The sequence below is a fragment of the Rana temporaria genome, chromosome 2 (assembly GCF_905171775.1).
Source record: "Rana temporaria chromosome 2, aRanTem1.1, whole genome shotgun sequence".
Classification (NCBI taxonomy): Eukaryota; Metazoa; Chordata; class Amphibia; order Anura; family Ranidae; genus Rana; species Rana temporaria.
The window spans coordinates 346,417,649-346,442,874 of NC_053490.1; the positions used below are offsets into that span (position 1 = coordinate 346,417,649).

Sequence of the window (25,226 nt, forward strand, 5' to 3'; positions counted from 1 at the left end):
AGTGAGAAAAACCCTGCTAATATGACAGAAACGAGATTTTGTTTTTAATTTTTACAGAATTTTCAGTGTTTTTTCTTTTATAGAGCAAAAAATAAAAAACCCAGGAGGTGATCAAATACCACCAAAAGAAAGCTCTATTTGTGGGGAAAAAATTACAAAAATTTCAGATGGGCACAATGTTGTATGACTGAGTAATTGTCATTCAAATTGTGAGAGCACCGAAAGCTGAAAATTGGTCTGGTTAGGAAGGGGGTTTAAGTGCCCAGTGGTCAAGTGGTTAAAAGGGCCTCTATTTTCTTGTCCATGGGATCGTTTAGGGTACCCGCATAATCGAAGGCCAAGTTAGATTGATTTGTGACTTTTGCCAGAGAGGAGTTTACTTTTGGGCATTTAGCCCAGATTTTAGTGTCAGTCTAAAAACTGATATGTGCGTTTGACGGCCGCTGGTATGAAGTTTTCTCTCTGTGTCTTCCCATATTTATGACGCTATTTTTAAGAGTTTGGTGTACAGGGAATGTTCTAGGTTTCCTGGGTTTATACATCTTGTCGTGTAGTGTGAGCTCTGGGTTTCTTTGCTCTTTAATACCTAGCGTGTCTGCTATAGCCTTGAGAATATTATCCGTGTCTTTTGAGGGAAATAAGTTGCCCTCTAAAGCCGGGTTTTCCTCCTCAGAGTCTGAGCAAAGTCCATCCTCCGATTCGGATTCATCCAAATCCTCCTTTTGTTCCTGTCATTCTGCCTGTTTCGTTACCTGAAGGGACACATGTCCTGCTGGTAGATGGAGCTACTAGCACAGAGACAAGGTAAAAAAAAAACATTTCTTGCAGCTCCTGTGGGTTCGGAGTAAACACAACAACTGAGGCACGCAGGTGAAACTGTGAAATTTATAATGGTGGACTAATGTGTTTCCCGTTTCAGGGAGGAGCAGTCTATCTCTCGGATGCTGCCCTGCAAGACGATTCAAGAAAAAAAAAAAAGAATTAGTGAGTTTTAACAGGCATTTTTCAGCTCTGATAAAAGCTGAACGTCGCTGAAAAACGCAACTATTCTGCGTTTATGAGCCATAAGCTGTGGGAGTCTGTGGGAGTATAGTTCTGCAAAAAACGCTACTGTAGAACGCATTCTACAGCTAACGCTACTGGCTTTTTTACAATGTCCAGTGTGCATGAGGGCCTTGAGGTTAGCAATATTTAGCTTCACCTACTTTTTATACAGCCATTCTTTGACTGTCCTCTGACAGCGCCACCCCCATTACCTACAGCTTTAATCTTCCAGTGCCATGGTGGTTTATAGATTCGAGGGACCTGTCGCAGATATTCATCAAGGGTGCCGACTTTCCCTGCTCCTTTCCTCTGTTCACAGGAGCTGTACTATTGCCATCTATGAATGGAAAAAGGTGGACCATTCATCCATCTGCCTGTCCTTCATTCATAGATAATTTTTCATACATGGAACATAAATAACAGCTTCTGTGAATGTAGAATTGGGGGGGGGGGGTGTGACCTTGATAAGTGCCTGTGACAGGTCCCTTATGCCTCGTACACACGACCGGTTTTCCCCAAAGAGAAAACTGAAATTTTTTAGATTTGTCAGGAAAACCGTGTATATGCTCCATAGCAGTTTTCCTGACGAGAAAACTGGCCGCAAAAAACCTGCTATTTTTTTCCGTCTTGTTTCCCGTCAGTCTTTTTCTCATCGCGAAAACCGCTCGTGTGTATGAAAAGCATGAAAACTGAAGAAACGTGAATCGTCTCTCACCAAACTTTTACCAATACGAGGATCAGCAAAAAGCAGCCCAAAGGGTGGTGCCGTTTGAATGGAACTTCCCCTTTACAGTCCCGTTGTACATGTTGGACGTCACTGTGCTTTGGTCGAGCAGTTTGTTGACTAAACGTGTGTATTCAAGGCAGGCTTGAGAGGAATCGTGTTGGGAAGAACGTCAGGTTTTGGTATGTCAGGAAAACCGGTCGTGTGTACAGGGCATTAGCCCTCATAACTCCGGTGACACTGGTAAAATATGGCTGCTGGTGGAGGAGGGGGAAGTCAGGGGATGGAAGATTTCAACTAAATCCACAGCCATTAGCCAATAGAACACAATGGCCCGGATTCACAAAGCACTTACACCGACGTATCTTGAGATACGCCGCGTAAGTGTAAATATGCGCCATCGTATCCATGCGTCGTGCCCACAAACTGAGATACGCCTAAAAATAGGCTTCCTACGACTGACGTAACTTGCCTACGTTGTCGTATTCTGGGCGCATATTTACGCTGGGCGCATTTGCCGCTCCCATTGATTTTCTATGCACATATGCAAATGAGGGCGATACGCCGATTCACGAACGTACTTGCACCCGGCGCATAATATACGCGGTTTGCGTAAGTCGTACATCCGGCGTAAAGTTATTCCCCATATATGAGGCGCAACCCATGCAAAAGGTATGGACCAGGGAACACAGCCGTCGTATTTTACGTTGTTTACGTAGTACGTGAATAGGGCTGGGCATAGGTTACGTGTTAATGCGAAACGCGTCAGCTGTCTATCCCACTGTATGCTGTTGTGTGCTGTGCATTTTTTCCGTTTTACAATAAAGACCACGTCTTTTTTCAACAAGACTTTTTGGAGTGCGGCTGTCCATCCATTCTCCCACCTGCTTAATTCTATGCATTGCCAGCACCCGTGTGATTCCTGAGTGGACATTGATTACCTGCCTGTGCTCACCTGGAGCGGCGGTCTCCCTACCTATAGGTTACGTTCACGTTGTAGGCAGTGATCCGTCGTATCTTAGGGAGTAGTTCCGACGTGATTGTGAGCATGCGCACTGGGATACGTCCACGGGACGGCGCATGCGCCATTCGTTTTTAGTACTTGTATGGCACTCGGCCCTTCATTTGCATGGGGTCACACCTCATTAGCATTGCTCGCGCCCACTTCCACCTACGACGTCTTACGCCGAGGGAACCCAGCGCAGTTTGGGAGGCAAGTGCTTTGAGAATTCGGTGCTTGCCTCTACGTCGGCGTAGCGTATATTAGATAGGCTACGCCGGCATAAATATGCGCCAATGTATGTGAATCCGGGCCATAGACTAAGTACAGATCCTTGTGCCTATTAAAAAATATATATTGCTTTGACCAAAGATGGGCTGTTGCAGTGCTGGAACAGCACACTACAAGGGGGCATTAGGTCCAGCTTTAAGCTAGAACTGGACACACAGTTTGCCCATAAGTCTGGCCATAGTCAGGCCATAACGCATTTAAGTCATCTTTAATATTCCTGCCTTTACTAAAGGGGTTTAGAATTTAGCATGTCTCTGCATTAAAAATGTAGGATTAGAAACTGACCTAACATATTTACAGACTATAAAACTTAATATGAAAATTTCATATTACATATTAGTTAAAGCTGTAATGGTAGTCTCACAAATGTTTAAGAATGTCTCCATACCTTGGCTAAAGGAATATACAAGTTTAGTTGACTCGAGTGATGCGAGCGTAAACTGGCTATATGGACAAGCCAAGTCCACTTCTTTAGGAATGCGAGGTCATTTTTCTTCAGTGTATGATGGGTTGGCCATTTCCCTATATAACACACACACACACAGCTTGTAATGCACATCTCGTTTTCAGAGCTTGCAATCATGCATTCGTCTATGGTCACCTGCGCAACGCCATTTTATGGGGGGGACCCATGGTGGGAAACAAGCATCTTTAGTTAAGTAAACTTGTCATTATTTCTTTATCTGTATCTGTCATTACTTTTAATAAATGTTATACTTTTAAGCATTTGTGTGATCTTTTTTTACACATATCAAACAAAAACCCCAAAAACTTGACAAAACAAGACATCATGTGCTGATAATACATATCCTGCTGGCATCAGAAGTTAAAGTGGTTCTAAAGGCAGGAGTTTTATTTTACCTTAATGTAATCTATGCATTATGGTAAACAACCATCTGGCAGCAGCTCCCCCCCTAAATACTTACCTGAGCCCAAACTCAATCCAGTGCTTACATAAGAGCTATTCCTCATAGGCTCAAATGCAGTTAAAGCAGAGCTCCACCCAAAAGGGGAAGCACCCCTTGTGTACTCCCGCTGTCCCCCCCCCCCTCCCTCCACTGCCACATTAGGCACCTTATGGGGGGTTTGAAGTTTGGCCCCCCTCCTCTTTCCCCTGCTGCCAGTGCGCATGTGCAGTAGGGAACTGGCTGTGAGGCTTGCTTTGCGGCTGCAAGGCTTGACTGCTGGTTTCCCTTACAAGGAATGGCGGTGGCGGCAGCACCCGAGAGCCGATTGAAAAATCAGCTGGGATTCCAACATCGTGGGATCCCTGGACAGGTAAGGATGCTATTAAAAGTCAGCACTAATCGAGTGCTCCCATAGCATGCACGAGTGACCCCTTGCTATGGGGTTACTTAGCAGTAGGAAGGGGCCAAGAGAGCCAGAGGGGAACCAGAGATGAAAATAGGGCTGCACTGTGTGAAACCATTACGTTGAACAGCCAAGTATGACATGTTTACTTAAACAAAAAAAACATTCAATTTTACAATTCACTTTAAAAACCATGGCATTTTTACTTGGGCGATCACAAACATGGATGCTTCAGACAATGGGGGCATCAAAATCCCATTGCTTTAAAAAACGAAAAAGGGACTTATTCATTTCGAATTTACAGATAAAGTCTTAGGTTAGTTATATACACAGATTTTTCTTCTTCAGGCCCACAGGCTGAACAAGAGAATTCACTTGATTACTCCATGCATGCTAAAATTTGTGCGGCTGGAAAAAATCTTCCCCACTCGCTATTATAGTGTCCACAACCCAGAGCTGTCTGAATACCTGAGCAATGACTTCATCTGACTGGATGCAGTCACTGTTCAGCTGGTGCTTACAGGACCTCAAATACTGGCCAATTCAGCAGGAATAAGATGAAAGCCAAGCTGTGTATAGCTAGCATTAGTGAGAATCTTAAGAATCTAGAGTGGTAGTGGCATAAAATAATAAAAATTTAAGTAAAATACATAAGCTGTCCCCTTAAAGTGGATGTAAACCCAAAACATTTTCCTTTCACCTGTGCTCAGTCTTGCCACACAGAGTTAATCCAGCTCTGAGCAATCCTCTTTTATTGTTCAGTGAAAATTAACAGCCTTCCAGATAAAAACCTGTCTAAATAAAAAGTCCTTTCTGTCCCCTTGCTTCGAGTGACATACATTACCTCTCACAATGAACTGTGGATCACCCCCCATATTATGATAAACATCCAGGAATGTGCATGTGTCCAAGCTAGTGCACGAGATATGTAAAAACCCTGTCACTCGAAGCAAGGGGACGGAAAGGACTTTTTATTTAGACAGGTTATTATTTGGAAGTCTGTTAATTTTCACTGAACAATAAAAAGTGGATTGCTCAGAGCTGGATTAACTATGTGTGGCAAGACTGGGCACAGATGTTAGGAAATCTTATTCTCTACATTGTGACATTAAAAAAATTACATCCACTTTAAGACCTTTAATAATAATTCAACTTTTATGTAACTTACTAAAAACTGTCATTTTTTTACCTATATGAAGAAATGGATAATATTTTCAGCCAAAAATCATTACAAAAAATAAAATAAAAAATTTAGTCTGTAGCTCACAAATGAAATAGGGTTGAAAAATTAAATTAAACATATTCTTTTATGATAAGTATCAGAGAGATTTACCTGTGTAAGACACTCTATACAAGTTCGTCTTCAGCATTTCATACAAAGGACTGCAAAAGAAAGAAAGAAAACAAAAATTAAAAAGGAAAGTTGCACAGGAAAGGTCTGCTTATTGGTTTATACAAGTTCAGTACAGTGATCGCGTTTCAAAAGATCATGCGACTATTATCGCACACAACTATAAAAATACTGGATATGACCAAAGCAATTATTCTGTGGTTGTGTTCTCTACAGGAACTTGAAGTAAGCAATGTATGCCTTAAGCATAATTATGCATTCATACAGAGAAAAGTAAACTCACATACTGTAACTTCTCTTTACAGAAGCATATATTTTTTTCATAAGCTCACAATATGCTTAATTTGGTCATTGTAAGTAAAAACGACATAGATGTCTACTATCCGTGAAATGTTTTGAGCACTGAACAGCTCTCTCAATGTCATCAACTTTAACGACTTAAAGCGGGAGTTCACCCATAAATTTTTTTTTTCAAACAATCCCCTTAGATGGATGCTCATTTTGTCTAGGGGAATCGGCTAGTTGTTTTAAAATATGAGCTGTACTTACCGTTTTCGAGATGCATCTGCTCCGTCGCTTCCGGGTATGGGTCTTCGGGAGCGGGCGTTCCTTCTTGATTGACAGTCTTCCGAGAGGCTTCCAACGGTCGCATCCATCGCGTCACTAGTAGCCGAAAGAAGCCGAACGTCGGTGCGGCTCTATACTGTGCCTGCGCACCGACGTTCGGCTTCTTTAGGAAAATCGTGATGCGATGGATGCGACCGTCGGAAGCCTCTCGGAAGACTGTCAATTAAAATAGGAACGCCCAGTCCCGCAGCCCATACCCGGAAGCGGCAGGGAAGATGCATCTCGTAAACGGTAAGTACAGCTCATATTTTAAAACAACTAGCCGATTCCCCTAGACAAAATGAGCATGAAGCTATGGGTAAAAAGTGTTATGTACGGGTGAACCCCCGCTTTAAGCCCCGAACCATTTGGCTAACCAAAGACCAGAGCACTTTTTGCGATTCAGCACTGCGTCGCTTTAACCGACAAATGCGCGGTCGTGCGACGTGGCTCTCAAACAAAATTGACGTCCTTTTTTTCCCACCAATAGAGCTTCCTTTTGGTTGCATTTGATCACCTCTGCGGTTTTCATTATTTGCGCTATAAACAAAAATAGAGCGACAATTTTGAAATTTTACTTTTTGCTATAATAAATATGGATACAGCGATCAGTGTTCCAAAAATGCACTGATTACTGTAAAAACGATACTGGCAGTGAATGGGGCTAACCAGTAGGGGTGCTGAAGGTGTTAACTATCTTAAAGAGGACGTACCTGTACGCCCATTTGCCCAGCCGTGCGATTGTGCCGATGTATATCGTCTTGCGCTGGTTGGCAAGACCCTGAAACTGAGCTGCAGCACGGTTGCCAAGACCATACAGTGGTTCAACAGGACAGGTTCCACTCAGAACAGGCCTCGCCATGGTCGACCAAAGAAGTTGAGTGCACATGCTCAGCGTCATATCCAGAGGTTGTCTTTGGGAAAGACATACGATTGCTGCAGAGATTGAAGGGGTGGGTCAGCCTGTCAGTGCTCAGACCATATGCCGCACACGGCATCAAATTGGTCTGCATGGCTGTCGTTCCAGAAGGAAGACTCTTCTAAAAGATGATGCACAAGAAAGCCTGCAAACAGTTTGCTGAAAAAAAGACTAAAGGACATGGATTACTGGAAACATGCCTTGTGGTCTGATGAGACGAAGATAAAACTTATTTGTTTCAGATGGTGTCAAGTGTGTGGTGGCAACCAGGTGAGGAGTACAAAGACAAGTGTGTCTTGCCTACAGTCAAGCTTGGTGGTGGAAGTGTCATGGTCTGGGGCTACATGAGTGCTGCCAGCACTGGGGAGCTACAGTTCATTGAGGGATCCATGAATGCCAACATGTACTGTGACATACTGAAGCAGAGCATGATCCCCCTCCCTTCGGAGACTGGGCCGCAGGGCAGTATTCCAACATAACGACTCCAAACACACCTCCAAGATGACCACTGTCTTGCTAAAGAAGCCGAGGGTAAAGGTGATGGACTGGCCAAGCATGTCTCTAAACCTAAAGCCTATTGAGCATTTGTGGGGTATTGCTCCACATAGTGCATTAAATGTGTAGAAATGTATTTAAAAAGTTAAAATTGCACTTACAGTTATGCAGTTTAAAATTTGCCTTGAATCTAATGTGCCGGCCGGTACACAAAACTCTCAGGCACCCGTCCACTGGGGGAACGTTAGGAGCTTCTTGGGTGACGACAGCGCGCCGCTCGACCTACGTGCGTTTCGTAAAAAAAAATTACTTCTTCCAGGAAGCTGTCACTGTTTCTTACATGGTGGGCATTGATACTGCTGAAATTTCTTGGGAAACGAGATCCATCAGGACTGCATATCTTAAACTGCGAGATTGGGACCTATTATATGCTGTTTCTGATCCCCTGTCATAAGGGATCGTGGGAATTCTGTAAGAAGCCAATCTATAAGTCTGGTGGAGGACATGTCACTCTTTTCTTTTGGACACGTTTACAACCAATCTGTAATATGGCACAGATGTTTGACATCTTACCTGCTATTTAATGGACTCTCTACGGTCAACATTTCGGACTGTTTATTAACCCATTCAGAGCCAAAATTCATATTCAGTTGATGGTTTCTGATCCAAGTGTCTTTTGTCTTTGTTTTTGGTTTTTGTTTGTTTTTCTTTTAAATCACCATCACTATAAATGCTGAGGGATTTTGAGGTGGCTGCATGTTGCACCCTAGTGGCCATTATAGGTCACTTTTTGATATAGCAGCCAGCCTTTCACATATATCACTATAGATCACCCACTTGCATACGTTTGTCAAGAAGGGTGGTTGAGGTAGCGCGATTTATATTTTTCTTACAGGTAAGTAAGTACCTCCAAAAATAGGGAACCCTTCTGGTCAAAAAAATAGGGATTGAAGACACCCAGGACTTGGGCACAACCAGTATTGGATGTTGCCAGAGCAGGGGGGTCGGCCAACCACAGTTACCAGACCTAGGAAATACAAAAAACGTGTCGGTGCTCCTGGAGGGTCTGGAAACACAAAACAACTGAGGGTCAGAGGAAAGGGAGGGGCATTTTAAATTGTAACCGAGTTGTGTATCCTTCAGAGGGCGGAGCCAATCATCTCTCAAGTAGATATCCTGGAAAATGAGGGGGGAGGGGAACTATCTTGTAACCGGACAAAGTCAAAACGCGACCTCATGTCATTCAGGGGTAGCACCCCCAAAAACTAATTTCTAAGCAACACTGAGGGAACAGAGCTCAGCGAGAACCGGCCCAATCCGCCAGTAGGGCGCAAAGCTGTGGGCTAAATTTTCAGCTGCCGCGAGGACCTGCACAATCCGCCAGTAGGCCGCAAAGACGCGGCCTACATTTTTGGCCTCGAGAGAACGGATCGCACGAGACCCCCGATCACCCACATCCCAAGCCCCCACAATCAGTAACAACCCCAAGGGTGGAAAAAGACTGTGTGCCTACCAAGCCCCTAAGCCAGAAGCCTGGACCTCACCCGGCAAGTAGAGGGGAGAGGGGTGCTCACTGGCCAGACTGGGGGGACCCTCTGGATCTATATTATCCAGTCCGTCGCCCAGCCCGGCAGTTGATTGTAGATCTCACGGGAAAAATAATCCAGGAAAAAATAAATAAAATAAAAATTCTCAGGACTAGAGATCCCAGCAAGGAACTAGGTCCTTACTCCTGACTAGGCAGAAAAACTGAATACCTAGAGCAGGGAGGGGGTTATATACCCACTAAGTGTACACATATTCGCCAGCACACCAAGGATCATTGAAAAAACGTCCAAAAATTTAATGCATAATAGCGATCCAAAAAGCAACGTTTCGAGGTCACGCAGGACCTCTTCGTCAGGCAAAAGGACGAACCTCGAAACGTTGCTTTTTGGATCGCTATTATGCATTAAATTTTTGGACGTTTCTTCAATGATCCTTGGTGTGCTGGCGAATATGTGTACATGATTTGCTTTCCGGTTCCCAGCTGGTGATCGTTTCAGCACCCTTTTACTTATTGGCCATTTTCCTGGAAGGTGTGCAGTTGGAATATTTTGTGACTATATACCCACCAAGGACGGCCCATGGGCGTAGCCAGGGGTTTGTTTGGTATTTTTGTTCTGCCTAGTCCTACTACTAATAGAGGCGATATAACCCAATTGTTCTGAATTAAGAAGGCTGTGTCTGTCAATGAACGAAAGAGAAATTAAGTCCTGCTATATTCACTTCAGACTGGCCCCTTTTACAGATAAAAGCCATTTAACCACTTGCTTACTGGGCACTTACACCCCCCTCCTGCCCAGACCAATTTTCAGCTTTCAGCGCTGATGCACTTTGAATGACAATTGTGCGGTCATACAACACTGTACCCAAATGACATTTTTATAATTTTTTACCCACAAATAGGAGCTTTCTTTTGGTAGTATTTGATCACCTCTGCAGTTTTTATTTTTTGTGAAAATTAAAAATACCAAATTTTTTTTTTTATATTTTGTTATAAAATTTTGTAAACGGGTAATTTTTCTCCTTCATTGATGAACGCTGATGAGGCTGCACTGATGGGCATTGATAGGTGGCACACATGGGCATTGATAGGTGGCACAGATGAGGCAGAATTGCCTCTCTTCGGGACCGATGTCCCTTACACATAAGCTGGTGGGTGATCGGCTTTTTTCTTCTCACGCCGTCAGAGGGGAAAAAACAAAAACAAAAAAAAAACACGATTATCGGCTTCTGTTTACATCACGTGATCAGTTGTCATTGGCTGACAGAGGATCACGTGGTAAGGGGGCCAGGACAGGGCTCTTACTCGGATCTGTGATCACCTGAGTCTCAGGTGATCACAGCGCGGGGAGTGCTTGAAGGGGGGGAACGTCTATTGACATCCTCCCGGAATTTGGGGTCCGCACTGTGGCCGTCATTTGGCTATAGCGCAGATGCCAAGTGGCTAAAACATTAATAATTACCTATACTGTTTAAAATCATGCTTTGTTGTTCTCCATTTTTAGGCATTGCTGAGTTTCTAGAGGCCAATCTGCTGACAGCCTTAAAAAAGAGATACTGTATTTGCTGGCGTATAAGACTACCTTTTACACTTAAAAAAACTGGCCAAAAAGCAGGGGTCGTCTTATACGCCGGGTCAGCTGCTCGGCTGCCTGCTGGATCTGCGGTAATACCGCTTAGCCAATCCCGGTGAACGATGTGTTCAAATGAATACAGAGCCTGCTCAGATTGGAGTAACAACCTCTGGCAATCCGAGTGCCTACATACAGTAGCCTGCTCGGATTGGCTTTGAGAGTCAGAGAGGCGTCAGCTGATGATGTTACAGCCTCTGCCAATCCAAGCAGGCTTTGGCTCCATCTCCAGCAAGAATGAAGAAGAATATGGCTCCAGAAGAAAGAAAATGTGAAGCATCGGAATAGGGGTTGTCTTATACGGTGAGTACAAGCAAAAAATTCTTAAAAAACTGCAAAATTAGGGGGTCGTCTTATACGCCTGGTCGCCTTATACGCCGGCAAATACGGTATATATTTTTTTTATTAGCCAATCATACTTAACTAGGTGAATGCAGCATCGGTGCAATGCTGCATCTGTCCACCACCGCCTCTTCACCGAAAACCGAGCCACTGAACGGCGCCAATGGCTCGGTTCTCTCACCTCCCCGAGTGGAGAGCTGCTGCCTGCCAATCAGCTGCTCTGCTCCTCCATGTTCACTGGAGCGTTGAGCTGTAGCGCGGAGCGGCTGTCTCAACGGCTCCCTGAGAGGCTGTGACTGCCATCAGTCCAAGCACCTGCCATCAGTCCAAGCACCTGCCAGATCCAGACTTCGGAAGTTGGGATGACGCGGTGCCTGTACTGATCTTGGTGATATCATCAGAGAGCGGATTTTAGACCACTCTCTGCTGAAACTGGGTCACAGGAGTGCAAAAGTTAGTGCACTCCTGTGACCCATAGGAAAAGCCCAGCCGAATGAGCTCAGGCTGGACTTCTCCTTTAGGGCCAGTCCACACCAGACGCAGTTCCGTGCGCATTGTTTCTGCAATAAAAATACATGCACAGTCTTTTCCATGTATTCCAATGGCTCAAGTACACACTTCCGGTACAGAAACTGTCAGAACCGACTGTATTGGTGCAGAAAACACTGAACTGCACGGAACCGCATCTGGTGTAAACTGGCCCTTAAAGTGGAATTAAACCCTTCTATCCTTTACAGCTAATGAAGCTATGTCCGTTTGAACTGAAACTGCCATGTGATTAGTTATGACTAGGGTTGTCCCGATACCGATACTAGTATCGGTATCGGGACCGATTCCGAGTATTTGCGGGAGTACCCGTACTCCCGCAAATACCCCTGATACCAAAATAGAATACCCCCCCCCCCCCCCCGTGACGCCGCATCCCGCCGCCGTTCGCCGCATCCCCGCTACCGCCGACTGTGTAGTAATACGCCGGGAACATTACAGCTTTGAATAGCTGTAATGATTCGCACCACGCATAGACACTCCCCCTCGCTCGGGTGAACTGTCCAATCCCGAGCGAGGGGGAGTGTCTATACGCAGCGCCAATCATTACAGCGATTCAAAGTTGTTCAGAATCAGCTGGTTGGCATAATTACCTGGATGGGGAGTTGGAAGGAGAGAGGTTCAGCTTGGGTAGCAGGAGGGACACGTCTGTCCCTAACTGCAATGTGTCTGGGCAGCTCAAAAGCGCCGTACTTTAATCAGCCATCGCGGCGGCGTCTGACGAATCCGTCCGCCGCAATGCGGACACGTGATCCTGACATCAAAAACGCCCTCTCAGCTGTAACATCAGCTGACCAGAACGGCGAATCGGAAAGCGCCCCCTGAGCGGCCAATGAGAAATAGGCCTGAAGAGGCGGCGCTGAACAGACCCGCACCATCTTGGAAGCTGGAAAGCTTCCAATACTGATTTGACATGGAAAGCAAATGTAGTGAAAGGCGCGTTTGAAGGAGGAACTGACGCGCTATAAAGATATAAAGATAAACGGACCCATAGGAGAAAATAAAAAAGGGGATTGGTTGAACCAATTAACCCCATAGGTCCCTACATGTCCGTACAGTTCAACTGAGAGAATCCAGGTCCAGGTAGAGGAGCCCAGCACCCCTAGAGGCAAGTGCTGTCAAAGCAACAAGATGCAAGACATGCTGGAAGAAATATATATATATATACTGTAAATTAAACTATTTGTTTAAAGAGTGGATTATTATAATAGGATCAAAATAATGCGCCCAGTTTCGTTACAGTTCCTGAAAAAGCAGATTCCGTTACATGATTATGATACAAAAGGACATGCACACAAAAATACAAAAATGGAAATACAATCATTTGAAAATCAAAAAATAGCTTCAAAAAGATATTTAAGAGAAAAAAAAAAAAAAAAAAGAGAAAAAAATGGCTGGATGGGGGGATACATGGCTGCATGGGGGGGAGACAATGGCTGGATGGGGGGATACATGGCTGCATGGGGGGAGACATGGCTGCATGGGGGGGAGACATGGCTGCATGGGGGGGGGGGGGGGACATGGCTGAATGGGGGGGGGGGGGGGGGGAGACATGGCTGGGGGGGGGGGGAGACATGGCTGGATGGGGGGGATACATGGCTGCATCTGTGGGGAGACATGGCTGCATCTGTGGGGGGACATTTAAAAAAAGTATCGGTATTCGGTATCGGCGACTACTTGAAAAAAAGTATCGGTACTTGTACTCGGTCCTAAAAAAGTTATGACACCAGCCATTTGACAGTTTGGTTGAAAACACAAAAAAAATGTGACAGTTTGCATTTTCAACATTCCAGGAATGTAAATAGTTTTGGAAACCAGTAAATTGATGGGCTCAGTTCTGCTTTATGATTTAGGCCTCTTTCACACTAGCAGACCGTTCGTCCGTTTATTACAAGTCCGTTTACGGACTTGTAATGCATCCCTATGGGATTTCGTCCGTTAGCGGATGGAGCATCCGCTAACGTCCGCAACCATCCGCATCCGTCAGGATCCGCTTTTGCGGACGAAAGAAAACCCTATTTTTCTTCCATCTGGCGGAACGGATCGGATGCAGTCGGTCCGTCTGCATCAGATTCCCCATAGGGGAGAGCGGAGGAGAGACAGGGCGGTCTCTGCACTGTGTGCAGGGACCGCCCTGTCCGCCGACAGCTCAGCGGGGATCACCGCTGAGCCGACGGACACACGGAGCGGACACAAAAACGGTCCGCTCCGTGTGAAAGAGGCCTTACTGCTGGGGTTTTGGGCTTCAGCAAAATGGCAGCTTCCAGCAAGAAGAAACAGGAGCAATGCTGGAGGCAATGTACAGCACCCACTCATTTTGATACCATAATTATTAATGTAGAATGTTCCTTGCGAAAAAACATTGTTTATCAAGTTGTTATGGGTAAAGATCCGCTTTAACACTTAAAGCTCATTTGTACCTGTGTTCACAGCATCTCCTCACAGAGATGTAGTCCCAAGGGAGGGGGCAAGCACACTGACTAACCCCCAGAAAGGCTCGGATGATGGGGGCAAGCTTAGTGAGGAGGAACAGTAAGTGAGAAATTCAGACAAAGAAAGAAAAAAGGGAAATCAAAGGAAAGGGTAAGTGAACCAAAAATGTACTAGCTTAAAGCAACCTATTTAGAAAATAAAAAACAAACCTTTACAACCCCTTTAACCCTGCAGCAGAGAATTAAAAATGGGCAACTGTGTTAAGTCAGAGAAATGTGTTATTGACCCACAGTGATGCTAGGCTTGGTCGGGGAATCAAAACTTTTAAAAATTCTGGTGTTAAACCCCACTTATTCACGTTAACTTTTCAGTGATAGCATACTTGAGTTGATATACTTTGATAATAAATGTATTTATTCATAAACCTCTTACCTTGGGTCCTTTACTGAAAAGTTTGTAATGCCTAATAACGCTCCAAGTTCATCGGTGCCACAGTGAACAATGTGCTGTTGCTGCTTATCATACAGTTGTTTAACCATAATATACTGTCCCAAATAATGCATAACCTAAAAAGAAGTTAAAAAGGTTTACATGTAATGCATATAGAGCAAGAAGACCAACTCATTCAGTACACATCACTTCCAAAATATAAAAATGTTAAAAGCAGAAGCATCCACAGTATTTGGGAGGTAGAATCTCGCGCAAGATAGAAGTAGAAAAATAAAATAAATTAAATAAATATCCTGAGCTGCTACCCCAAAATTACAGTGATAAGTAACAATGTGAATGAAGTGAAGGAAGCGGGGGCGCTAGGAATATTGATCATCTAAATTTAAATGAATAAATAATGACTAATCAATAATAAAAAATAATCAGCAACAATGATTCATCATTAATAGTGAAAAAATATAAAGTGAATAATATTAGTCATAATAAACAACAATGTCCATCATAGTACAGACTCCCTATTGAGGAGATATCTTTAACCAATAATGTGCAGAAAAAAGTCCAAACGGTGAATAATAAACAAATGCTTGCAAGATGATTCCACTTAATCAGTACAGGCTTCCACCTCCACCACAAGAAGAAAAAGATGTAATCACCGCAAAAAAGTTGTGCTCATGGATGGCACCTTACCACAAGATGTTGACCCCTTTAGTTAAAAAGAGGTCAGATAGGCATGGGTTATAACCATAGATTCCAGACGCATCTCCTGATGTCTCAATATCGTCATATTCAACACCACATGAAGTAAATCAAAAGAGAGATCGCCATAGAATAATAACGTTTTATTTAAAAGTAATATAAGACAGGCAATCACGTTTTGTGATTGCCACGTCGTCAGGAAGCGTCACTGGTCACGCACCAGGCCTATAATATAGGCCCTCCAATCAAAATAAGTGGGAGGAACGAGAAATATGACAGCCTCAGTCCCGGTTTAAGCAACTACACAATCGATGCCATGATCTAATGGCTGAAAAGGCCAATTTAAAAACAAATACATAAATACATACATATGGACCCAGGCAGGCAATTTAAAGGAAATACAGGTCAATTTATGTAACTTACAAACAAATTAACCAGCGTAAATATATTCAGTAATTCCTATCAATATACCGCACTGTCATAATATATCAATAATTCAATAAAGATATAAAAATTATATTTAATAAATTCAACTAGGTTAAAAAATATTTAATTAATTTTAAAATTTAATAACTAAAATTAATACATTAAATAATATGCTAAAATAGCAAAATGGACAAAAATCTGAAAAAACAAACTGACTATCCGTTGGTTAAAAGATCAAGTTCGATATTCAAACCCAACAGCTGCATCGTACGTAACCGGTGCAGCCACTGGGTTTCATTCTGTGATACTGTCTTTTTCAGATCTGTACCTCGCCAATGACTAATAACCCTATCAATACCATAAAAATTAAGCTGGCGTGGATCTTTATTATGGCATGCCTCAAAGTGCCTGGACACACTATGGTTGGGCAAGCCCTTCAAAATATTAGCCACATGTTTATTAATTCGCACTATTAGTGGTCCGACCGACGTATTGCAATTTGCAGGGGCATTCCAAAACATAAGTCACATGTTTTGAATGACAAGTGATTAATGGTTCTATAATAAATTCATTAGTTACATTAGATTTGAAGCTAGTTCTTTTCTTCCCTTTTCTATTAGTAGTCTTACAGGATCTGCAACGAGTGCAGATCCTGTAAGAGTACTAATAGACACTAATATGCCACTGAAAATTGCAATACGTGGGTCGGACCACAAGGGAACTAAAAGTGCAAATTAATGAACATGTGGCTAATATTTTGAAGGGCTTCCCCAACCATAGTGTGTCCAGGCACTTTGAGGCATGCCATAATAAAGATCCACGCCAGCTTATTTTTTTATGGTATTGATAGGGTTATTAGTCATTGGCGAGGTACAGATCTGAAAAAGACGGTATCACAGAATGAAACCCAGTGGCTGCACGGGTTACGTACGATGCAGCCGTTGGGTTTGAATATCGAACTTGATCTTAATTGTTTTTTAACCAACGAATAGTCAGTTTGTTTTTTCTGATATTTGTCCGTTTTGCTATTTTAGCATATTATTAAACGTAGTAATAATTTTGGTTATTAATTTTTAAAATTAATTTAATATTTTTTAACCTAGTTGAATTTATTAATTATCATTTTTATATCTTCATGGAATTATTGATATATTATGACAGTGCGGTATATTGATAGGAATTACTGAATACAGTTTTGTTCAAAATTATTCAACCCCCCAATGCTGTAAAAGGTTTTTAGGGAATTTAGTGTACATTTGTAATTGTATTCAGAATGAAAGCCTACAAGGACTTCTTAAAGAACCATATGCAACTAAAATGACATCAATTGGTTTTGTAATACATTAGTAAATGTTTTTTTTGTGAATTCTTCATTTACACAATTATTCAACCCCCTAAAGACTACCACTCTGAAGAACAGAGGTTCATTGAAGTGTTTTCAATCAGGTATTGAAAACACCTGTGGATGTCAGGGAGCAGCAATAAAGCCCAATAACCACCAATTAGGCAGCTTTAAAATGACTGTGATACTCAGCTCCTTCTAGACATTTACTGGTGTGGTTACAAACATGGTGAAGTCAAGAGAATGGTCCAGGAAGACAAGAGAAGAGGTGATTACTCTTCACAGGAAGGGCAATGGCTATAAGAAGATTGCAAAGATGTTAAACATACCAAGAGACACCATAGGAAGCATCATTCACAAATTCAAGGCAAAGGGCACTGTTGAAACGCTACCTGGTCGTGGCAGAAAAAAGATGCTGACTTCGACTGCTGTGCGCTACATGAAGCGTAGAGTGGAGAAAAGTCCCTGTGTGACTGCTGAGGAACTGAGAAAAGATTTGTCAGATGTGGGTACTGAAGTTTCTGCTCAGACAATATGGCGCACACTGCGCAATGAAGGCCTCCATGCCAGAACTCCCAGATGCACCCCCTTGCTGTCTCCAAAGAATAAGAAGAGTCGACTGCAGTATGCCAAAAGTCATGTGGACAAACCACAGAAGTTTTGGGATTGTGTTCTGTGGACTGATGAAACAAAATTAGAACTGTTTGGGCCCATGGATCAACGCTATGTTTGGAGGAGGAAGAACAAGGCCTATGATGAAAAGAACACCTTGCCTACTGTGTAGCATGGCGGGGGTCAATCATGCTTTGGGGCTGTTTTGCTTCTGCAGGTGCAGGGAAGCTTCAGCGTGTGCAAGGTACCATGAATTCTCTTCAGTACCAGGAGATATTGGATGACAATGTGATGCAGTCCGTCACAAACCTGAGGCTTGGGAGACGTTGGACCTTTCAACAGGACAATGATCCCAAGCATACCTCCAAGTCCACTAGAGCATGGTTGCAGATTAAAGGCCACTCCATTTTGGAGTGGCCATCGCAGTCAACAGACTTAAATCCGATTGAGAACCTCTGGTGGGACTTAAAGAAAGCAGTTGCAGTGCGCAAGCCTAAGAATGTGACTGAACTGAAGGCTTTTGCCCATGACGAATGGGCGAAGATACCCGTAGATCGCTGCAAGACACTTGTGTCAAGCTATGCTTCACGTTTAAAAGCTGTTATAACTGTAAAAGGATGTTGTACTAAGTACTAAGATTGAATGTCACTTGGGGGTTGAATAAAACGGATAATGATGTGAGCACAGAAAAGACATTTGTGGTTATTTCATTATAAATGTTATGTTATATTTGTCTGACCTACACGTGCCTCTTTGATTTAATAGTAAGCAGGATGACTGAATGATCAAAATCAATGTCAAACTGGCCAAAACAATCAATTTCAGTGGGGGTTGAATAATTTTGAATACAACTGTATATTTACGCTGGTTAATTTGTTTGTAAGTTACATAAATTGACCTGTATTTCCTTTAAATTGCCCGCCTGGGTCCATATGTATGTACTTATGTACTTGTTTTTAAATTGGCCTTTTCAGCCATAAGATCGTGGCATCGATTGTGTAGTTGCTTGAACCGGGACTGAGGCTGTCATATTTCTCGTCCCTCCCACTTATTTTGATTGGAGGGACTATATTATAGGCCTGGTGCGTGACCAGTGACGCTTCCTGACGACGTGGCAATCACGAAACGTACGTCGAGGCGCACTGGTCACGCAAAAATTTACGTACTTCTGGTTACGCTGGTCCTCTCTTCCTGAGAGGTGGAACGCACGCCGACTGCAGGCTTCCTGAAGCGTGAGACCGTCTCTCCACACGCCATTCAACGCAGACCAGCCTCAGTGCCGGGTTAAGGCACTTTTCAAGTAAGGGACCATTTGGCGTTGCCTGTCTTATATTACTTTTAAATAAAACCTTATTATTCTATGGCGATCTCTCTTTTGATTTACTTCATGTGGTGTTGAATATGTCGATATCGAGACATCAGGAGCTGCGTCTGGAATCTATGGTTATAACCCATGCCTATCTGACCTCTTTTTAACTAAAGGGGTCAACATCTTGTGGTAAGGTGCCATCCATGAGCACTCCTTTTTGCAGTGATTACATATTTTTCTTCTTGTGGTGGAGGTGGAAGCCTGTACCGATTAAGTGGAATCATCTTGCAAGCATTTGTTTATTATTCACCGTTTGGACTTTTTTCTGCACACTATTGGTTAAAGATATCTCCTCAATAGGGAGTCTGTACTATGATGGACATTATTGTTTATTATCACTAATATTATTCACTTTATATTCTTTCACTATTTATGATGAATCATTGTTGCTGATTATTTTTTATTATTGATTAGTCATTATATATTCATTTAAATTTAGATGATTAATATTCCTAGCGCTTCCTTCACTCATCCACAGTATTTACCTAAAAAGAAAATATAATAATTTTTCCATTACCCTATAATCCTAATTCCGCCCCCACTAGTCCCAAACCCCTAACCCCACTCCCAGTAGTCCCTAACCCCGCTCCCAGTAGTCCCTAACCCCACTACCGCCAGTCCCAAATATATAACCCTAAACCTGCTTCCAATAGTCCCAAATCCCTAACCCTAATTGCACTGGTCCCAAATTCCTAACCCTAATCCTGCTCCCGCTAGTCCCAAATCCCTAACCCCTATCCTATAATCAATATTCATCTTTGGTAATTATATAATGTTACATAGATAAAAGACTAACACCATTTTTCTATGTTTATTACATGACACATAATCACCAAAAATAGATATCTTTTTGTTCCAAGTATGTTCTCAACACAAAATAAGATAATCCAAAGAAAATTAGACAGGAAGTTTACCAACTTGGTTCAATGCTAGGTACAAACCATGTAAGAATTATACAAAACCGTTTCTAAAAGAAGCCAAGAAACATATAAAAGTTTAATAAACATGGTCACATCAATGTGACCGCAGAACTAATACCGCGTACACACGATGGTTTTTCGGCAAGAAAAAATACGTTTTTAAAAACGTCATTTAAAATGATCGTGTGTGGGCTTCACATCGTTTTTCGGCTTCTGAAAAACAACAACATTTTTTTTCGAACATGCTGCATTTTTTAACGTCGTTATTAGAAATGAAGTTTTTCGGGTTGTAAAAAATAATCGTGTGCGGGCTAAAACAACGTTTTAAACCCGCGCATGCCCAGAAGTTATGAGACGGGAGCGCTCGTTCTGGTAAAACTACCATTCTACTACCACTACCACCAGTCTTTTACCAATAAGGAATCAGCTAAAAGCAGCCCAAAGGCGAATAAAACTTCCCCTTTAGAGTGCCGGCTTACGTGTTGTACGTCACCGCGCTTTGTTCATAATTTTTCAAAAACGATGGTGTGTGGGCAACATCGTTTTAATGATGAATTTGGAAAAACATCGTTTTTTGGACAGTCCCCCCCCCCCTCCCGCCGCCATCCGGTGCTTCTCCGGGCTCTCCCGTACCATCGGAGACCCGGAGAAACAATCTGCCGGCGCCGGATGGGGGGCATAGAGATGACTGATGTCATGCACGGGTACCAAAATGTAAACAAAGCCGCAATCGCGGCTGTAAGCATTAGATCTGTGATTTTTTTTTTTCACGATCTCATGCTTTCCAGCCTGGAGGAGAGATGTGGGATCTTATTGACCCCACATCACTCCATAACGAGTACCTGTCACGAACAATTCCTATTACAAGGGATGTTTACATTCCTTGTAATAGGAATAAAAGTGATCAAAAAAAAATGTAAAAATAAAATAAAGTAAATAAAAAAAAAAAAAAAATTTTTTTTTAAACGCCCCTGTCCCCGGTAGCTCGCGCTCGGAAGCGAACACACACGCAAGTCCCGCCCACATATGTAAACACCGTTCAAACCACACGTGCGTGCATTAGAACGGCAGCAACAATTCTAGCACTAGACCTCCTCTGTAACTCTAAACTGGTAACCTGTAAAAAAAAAAAAAAATAAGCGACGCCTATGGAGATTTTTAGGTACTGAAGTTTGGCACCATTCCATGAGTGTGCGCAATTTTAAAGCGTGACATGTTAGGTATCCATTTACTTGGCGCAACTTCATCTTTCACATTATACAATAAAATTGGGATAACTTTACTGTTTTGTTATTTTTTAATTCATGAAACGTTGGAAAAATAACTGTGCAAATACCGTGCAAAGTAAAAAGTTGCAATGACCGCCATTCTATTCCCTAGGGTGTCTGCTAAAAAAAAACCATATATAGTGTTTGGGGGTTCTGAGTAATTTTCTAGCAAAAAAATTATGATTTTTGCATGTAAGAGAGAAGTGCCAAAATAGGCCGGTATGGAAGTGGTTAAAGCTTAACCTCATTTGAGAATACCAACGTTGTTAAATCAGAGGTTCAGACAAAAATTGAAGCTCCGCGTTTAGCATCCCTCCCCCCCTCCGGTGTCACATTTGGCACCTTTCAGGGGGAGGGGGGTGCAGATACCTGTCTGAGAAAGGTATTTGCACCACTTCCGGGTTCTGATCCCTGCGGGGAATCCAGCCCATCACGTCACCCCCCCCCCCCCCCCGCTGTCTTCTGGGAAACACTGTTCCCAGGAGGGAGTGGGGACCAGTGATTGCACGCCGCGATCCTCGTGCATGCGCAGTAGGGAATCGGGCAGTGAAGCCTCAAGGCTTAATTTCCTGATTACCTCACCGAGGATGGCGGCGGAAGCAGCCGAGGACCGAGCGATTGCTCAGCCTCGACTGCCGACATTGCAGGCGCGCTGAACAGGTAAGTGTCCTTTTTTTAAAAAAGTCAGCAGCTGCCGTATTTGTAGCTGCTGGCTTTAAAAAATAAAAAATAAAAACGGCGGAACCTCTGCTTTAAAAAAAAACAACTAATTACAAATATCTTCACAGAGACTTGACACAGTATCTTAGAATTGAAGAAATGGGCATGAATTTGGGAAAGGGTTATATCATATCACCTTGCCAACCAAGTTTAACAGCAGGGCTCATAAAAAAAGTCAGCCAATTGATCACTTATTGTAAAACCAACTGTCGGACTAAAAAACAAACAAAATCAGCGGGTTCTAAATTGTGTGCCAATGTGTCCTCAAAATTCACGCCGTCTCGCTCCCGTACCAGATTATGTAGCACACATGCTGCTTTTAATACTTTACTCGCATTTTCTATCTTCAGATTTAATGGTTTGTGGAAAATTAGCCTGTGTGCCCGACAGACAGTAATTGAATATTCTCTTACAGGGTTCGAGATTCCTCCGAGTATAGCTTCATTTATCGCGAAAACCTCATCAGCCACAAAAACAAAAAGGCATATCTGGATTTTCTGTACCAGGTAGTGGTTTGTTCTCAGGTAAATTATTATTATTATTATTATACAGGATTTATATAGCGCCAACAGTTTACGCAGCGTTTTACAATATAAAAAGGGAGACAATACAGTTTCAATACAATAAAATACAAGAGGATTAAGAGGCCCTGCTCAGAAGAGCTACAATCCAATAGGGTGGGGCAGGTGGTACAAAAGGTTGTAACTGTGGGGAATGAGCTGATGGAAGTGGTAAAAGATTAGTTGGAGACGTGACAGGCTTCCCTGAAGAGGTGAGTTTTCAGGGATCGCCTGAAGGTAGCAAGAGTAGGGGATAGCCAGAGAGGTTAAGGTAGCAAGTTCCAGAGGATGGGAGAGGCTCTGGAGAAATCCTGAAAACGAGAATGGGAAGAGGAAACGAGAGAGCTTGACAGTAGGAGGTCTTGAGAAGAGCGGAGGGGACGGTTTGCGATATGTTTGGAGACCAGATTGGTGATGTAGCTCGGGGCAGAGTTGTGGATGGCTTTGTAGGTTGTGGTTAGTATTTTGAATTTAATTTGCTGGGTGATCGGAAGCCAGCGCAGGGATTGGAGGAGAGGTTTGGCAGACACTGAGCGGTTGGTAAGGTAGATAAGTCTGGCAGCAGCATTCATGATAGACTAAAGAGGGGATAGCCTATAGAGGCGCAGGACAATAAGAAGGGAGTTGCAATAGTCAAGGCGAGAGATAACAAGGGAGTGAATATAAAGTTTGGTGGTTTCATTTGAAAAAAGGGGCGAATTTTAGAGATGTTACGGAGGTGAATTCTACAAACCTTTGACAACGATTGGACTTGAGGCTGAAATGCAAAGTCAGAGTCTAGGATTACACCTAGTACCCTGGTGTGAGGGGAGGGACTGATGGTTTGCATTCTTGATTTCGATGGAAAAGTCATGGAAGGGGGCACGGGCAGGGGGGAATATTGGAGAGATTTAGTTTAAGGAAGTGGTGTGACATCCATGCTGAAATGTCAGTTAGTACGTTAGTATTGCGAGAGGAGACTGAAGGAGTGAGGCGAGGAGTAGACAGATAGATTTGGGTGTCATCGGCGTATAAGTGGTATTGAAAGCCATGGGCGGTTATCTAGTGACCAAGGGAGGAGGTGTAGATAGAGAAGTGGTCCAAGAACAAAGCCTTGGGAAACCCCCACAGAAAGGGGAAATGGAGAGGAGGAGACAGAGTTGTAGGTAACACTGAAGGAGCGCTGAGAACCAGGATAGAGCAGAATCTTGGAGGCCAAGGGAATGGAGTTTATTGAGAAGGAGCGGGTGGTCAACTGTATCAAAGGCTGCAGAGAGGTCAAGTAGAAAGTGTTAGGAGTACTGGCTGTTGCTTTTAGCAGTTAGTAAATCGTTAGTGATTTTTAGTAAGGCAGTTTCCGTGGAGTGCTGCGAGCGAAAGCCAGACTGTAAGGGGTCAAGAAGGTTATATTCACTGAGGTAGGAGCCAAGACGGTTGTAGACTAGGCGTTCTAAAAGTTTAGAGGTGAATGGGAGCAATGAGATGGGTCTTAAGTTGTTCAGGTTGGTGGGGTCCAGTGAGGGCATTTTAAGTATGGGAGTAATCTGTGCATGTTTTAGCGGGGGAGGGGAAGGTGCCACTAGAGAGGGAGAGATTGAAGATGTGAGTGAGGAAGCATAGGAAAGAAGAAGAGGGTGACAGTAGTAGTTGTGAGGGAACAGGGTCCAAGAAACAATTGGTTAGGTGGGCATCTGAGAAAAGTTTTGTAACCCCTTCAATAGCAGCCAATTCAAAAGAGGAGAGTGTTGAAAGTGCCGTTGGGCAAGTTATGTTTGGTGGTTAAGATCTACGGACAGTGGAGATGTCCTCACAAATTGCATCAATCTTGTCTTGGAAGTGATTGGCAATCTCTTGGGCAGTGAGTGGGTAGAGGGGGTGGGGGATGAAGCAGAGAGTTTAAGATTGAGAAGAGCCAATGGGGACTGGATGACAAGGTATTAATATAAGAGACAAAGGAGTCTTGTTTGGCAGAATGGAGGCAGGAATTGTATTTTAGAAGGGCAAATCTATATAGGGTGAAGTCCTGCAGGCATTTGGTTTTACGCCACAGTCGTTAAAGAGCACGGCAATGTCTCTTGAGATTTCTAGTGTTGTCAGGTTGCCAGGGTTGTAACAGTCGGGGCCTGATTCTGTGTGTGGTTAGAGGAGAAAGTGTATCTAGTGATGATGAGAGTGAACTGTTATAGACAGAGTTGGCCAGGTCAGGACAGGACAGGGGAGAGATTATGTTATATAGGTGGTCAGTAGCAGAATAGAGAAGAGAAGGGTTAAAGTTGCGAAGGTTCCTACAAGGAATTGTTTGCTGCTTGGAGGGATGGTTGGTTGGAGGCAAGGATACAGTGAAACTGATGAGGTTGTGATCAGAGAGGAAAGGGGGTGTTGGTGAGGTTAGCAGGATTGCAGAGATGGGAGAATACAAGGTCAAGGGTATTACCATTGGAGTAAGAGTAAGTACAGTATGTGTCCATTGGGTTCAGTCAAAAGAAGAGGTTAAGTTGAGAAGTTTAGCTGTAGTTGGGCTGTTAACATTAACAAGAATGTTGAAGTCACCAACAATGATAGTGGGTATTTCAGAGGGGAGAAAAAAGGGTAGCCAGGCAGCGAAGTCATCAAGAAAGCGCGATACTGGTCCGGGAGGCCGATAAA

At 43.3% G+C, this 25,226-nt stretch overlaps 1 protein-coding gene across 1 annotated transcript in view; it reads right to left on the minus strand.

Annotated features, from left to right (window-relative positions):
* MDM4 (MDM4 regulator of p53) overlaps positions 1-25,226 on the minus strand; it is a 284,489-nt gene that overhangs the window by 125,164 nt on the left and 134,099 nt on the right. The window contains exons 4-5 of the mRNA XM_040337591.1: positions 14,671-14,804; positions 5,704-5,753 (exon numbers count right to left, since the gene is read on the minus strand). Coding sequence (XP_040193525.1) covers positions 5,704-5,753; positions 14,671-14,804 — 184 coding nt within the window. The remainder of the gene's footprint in view (positions 1-5,703; positions 5,754-14,670; positions 14,805-25,226) is intronic.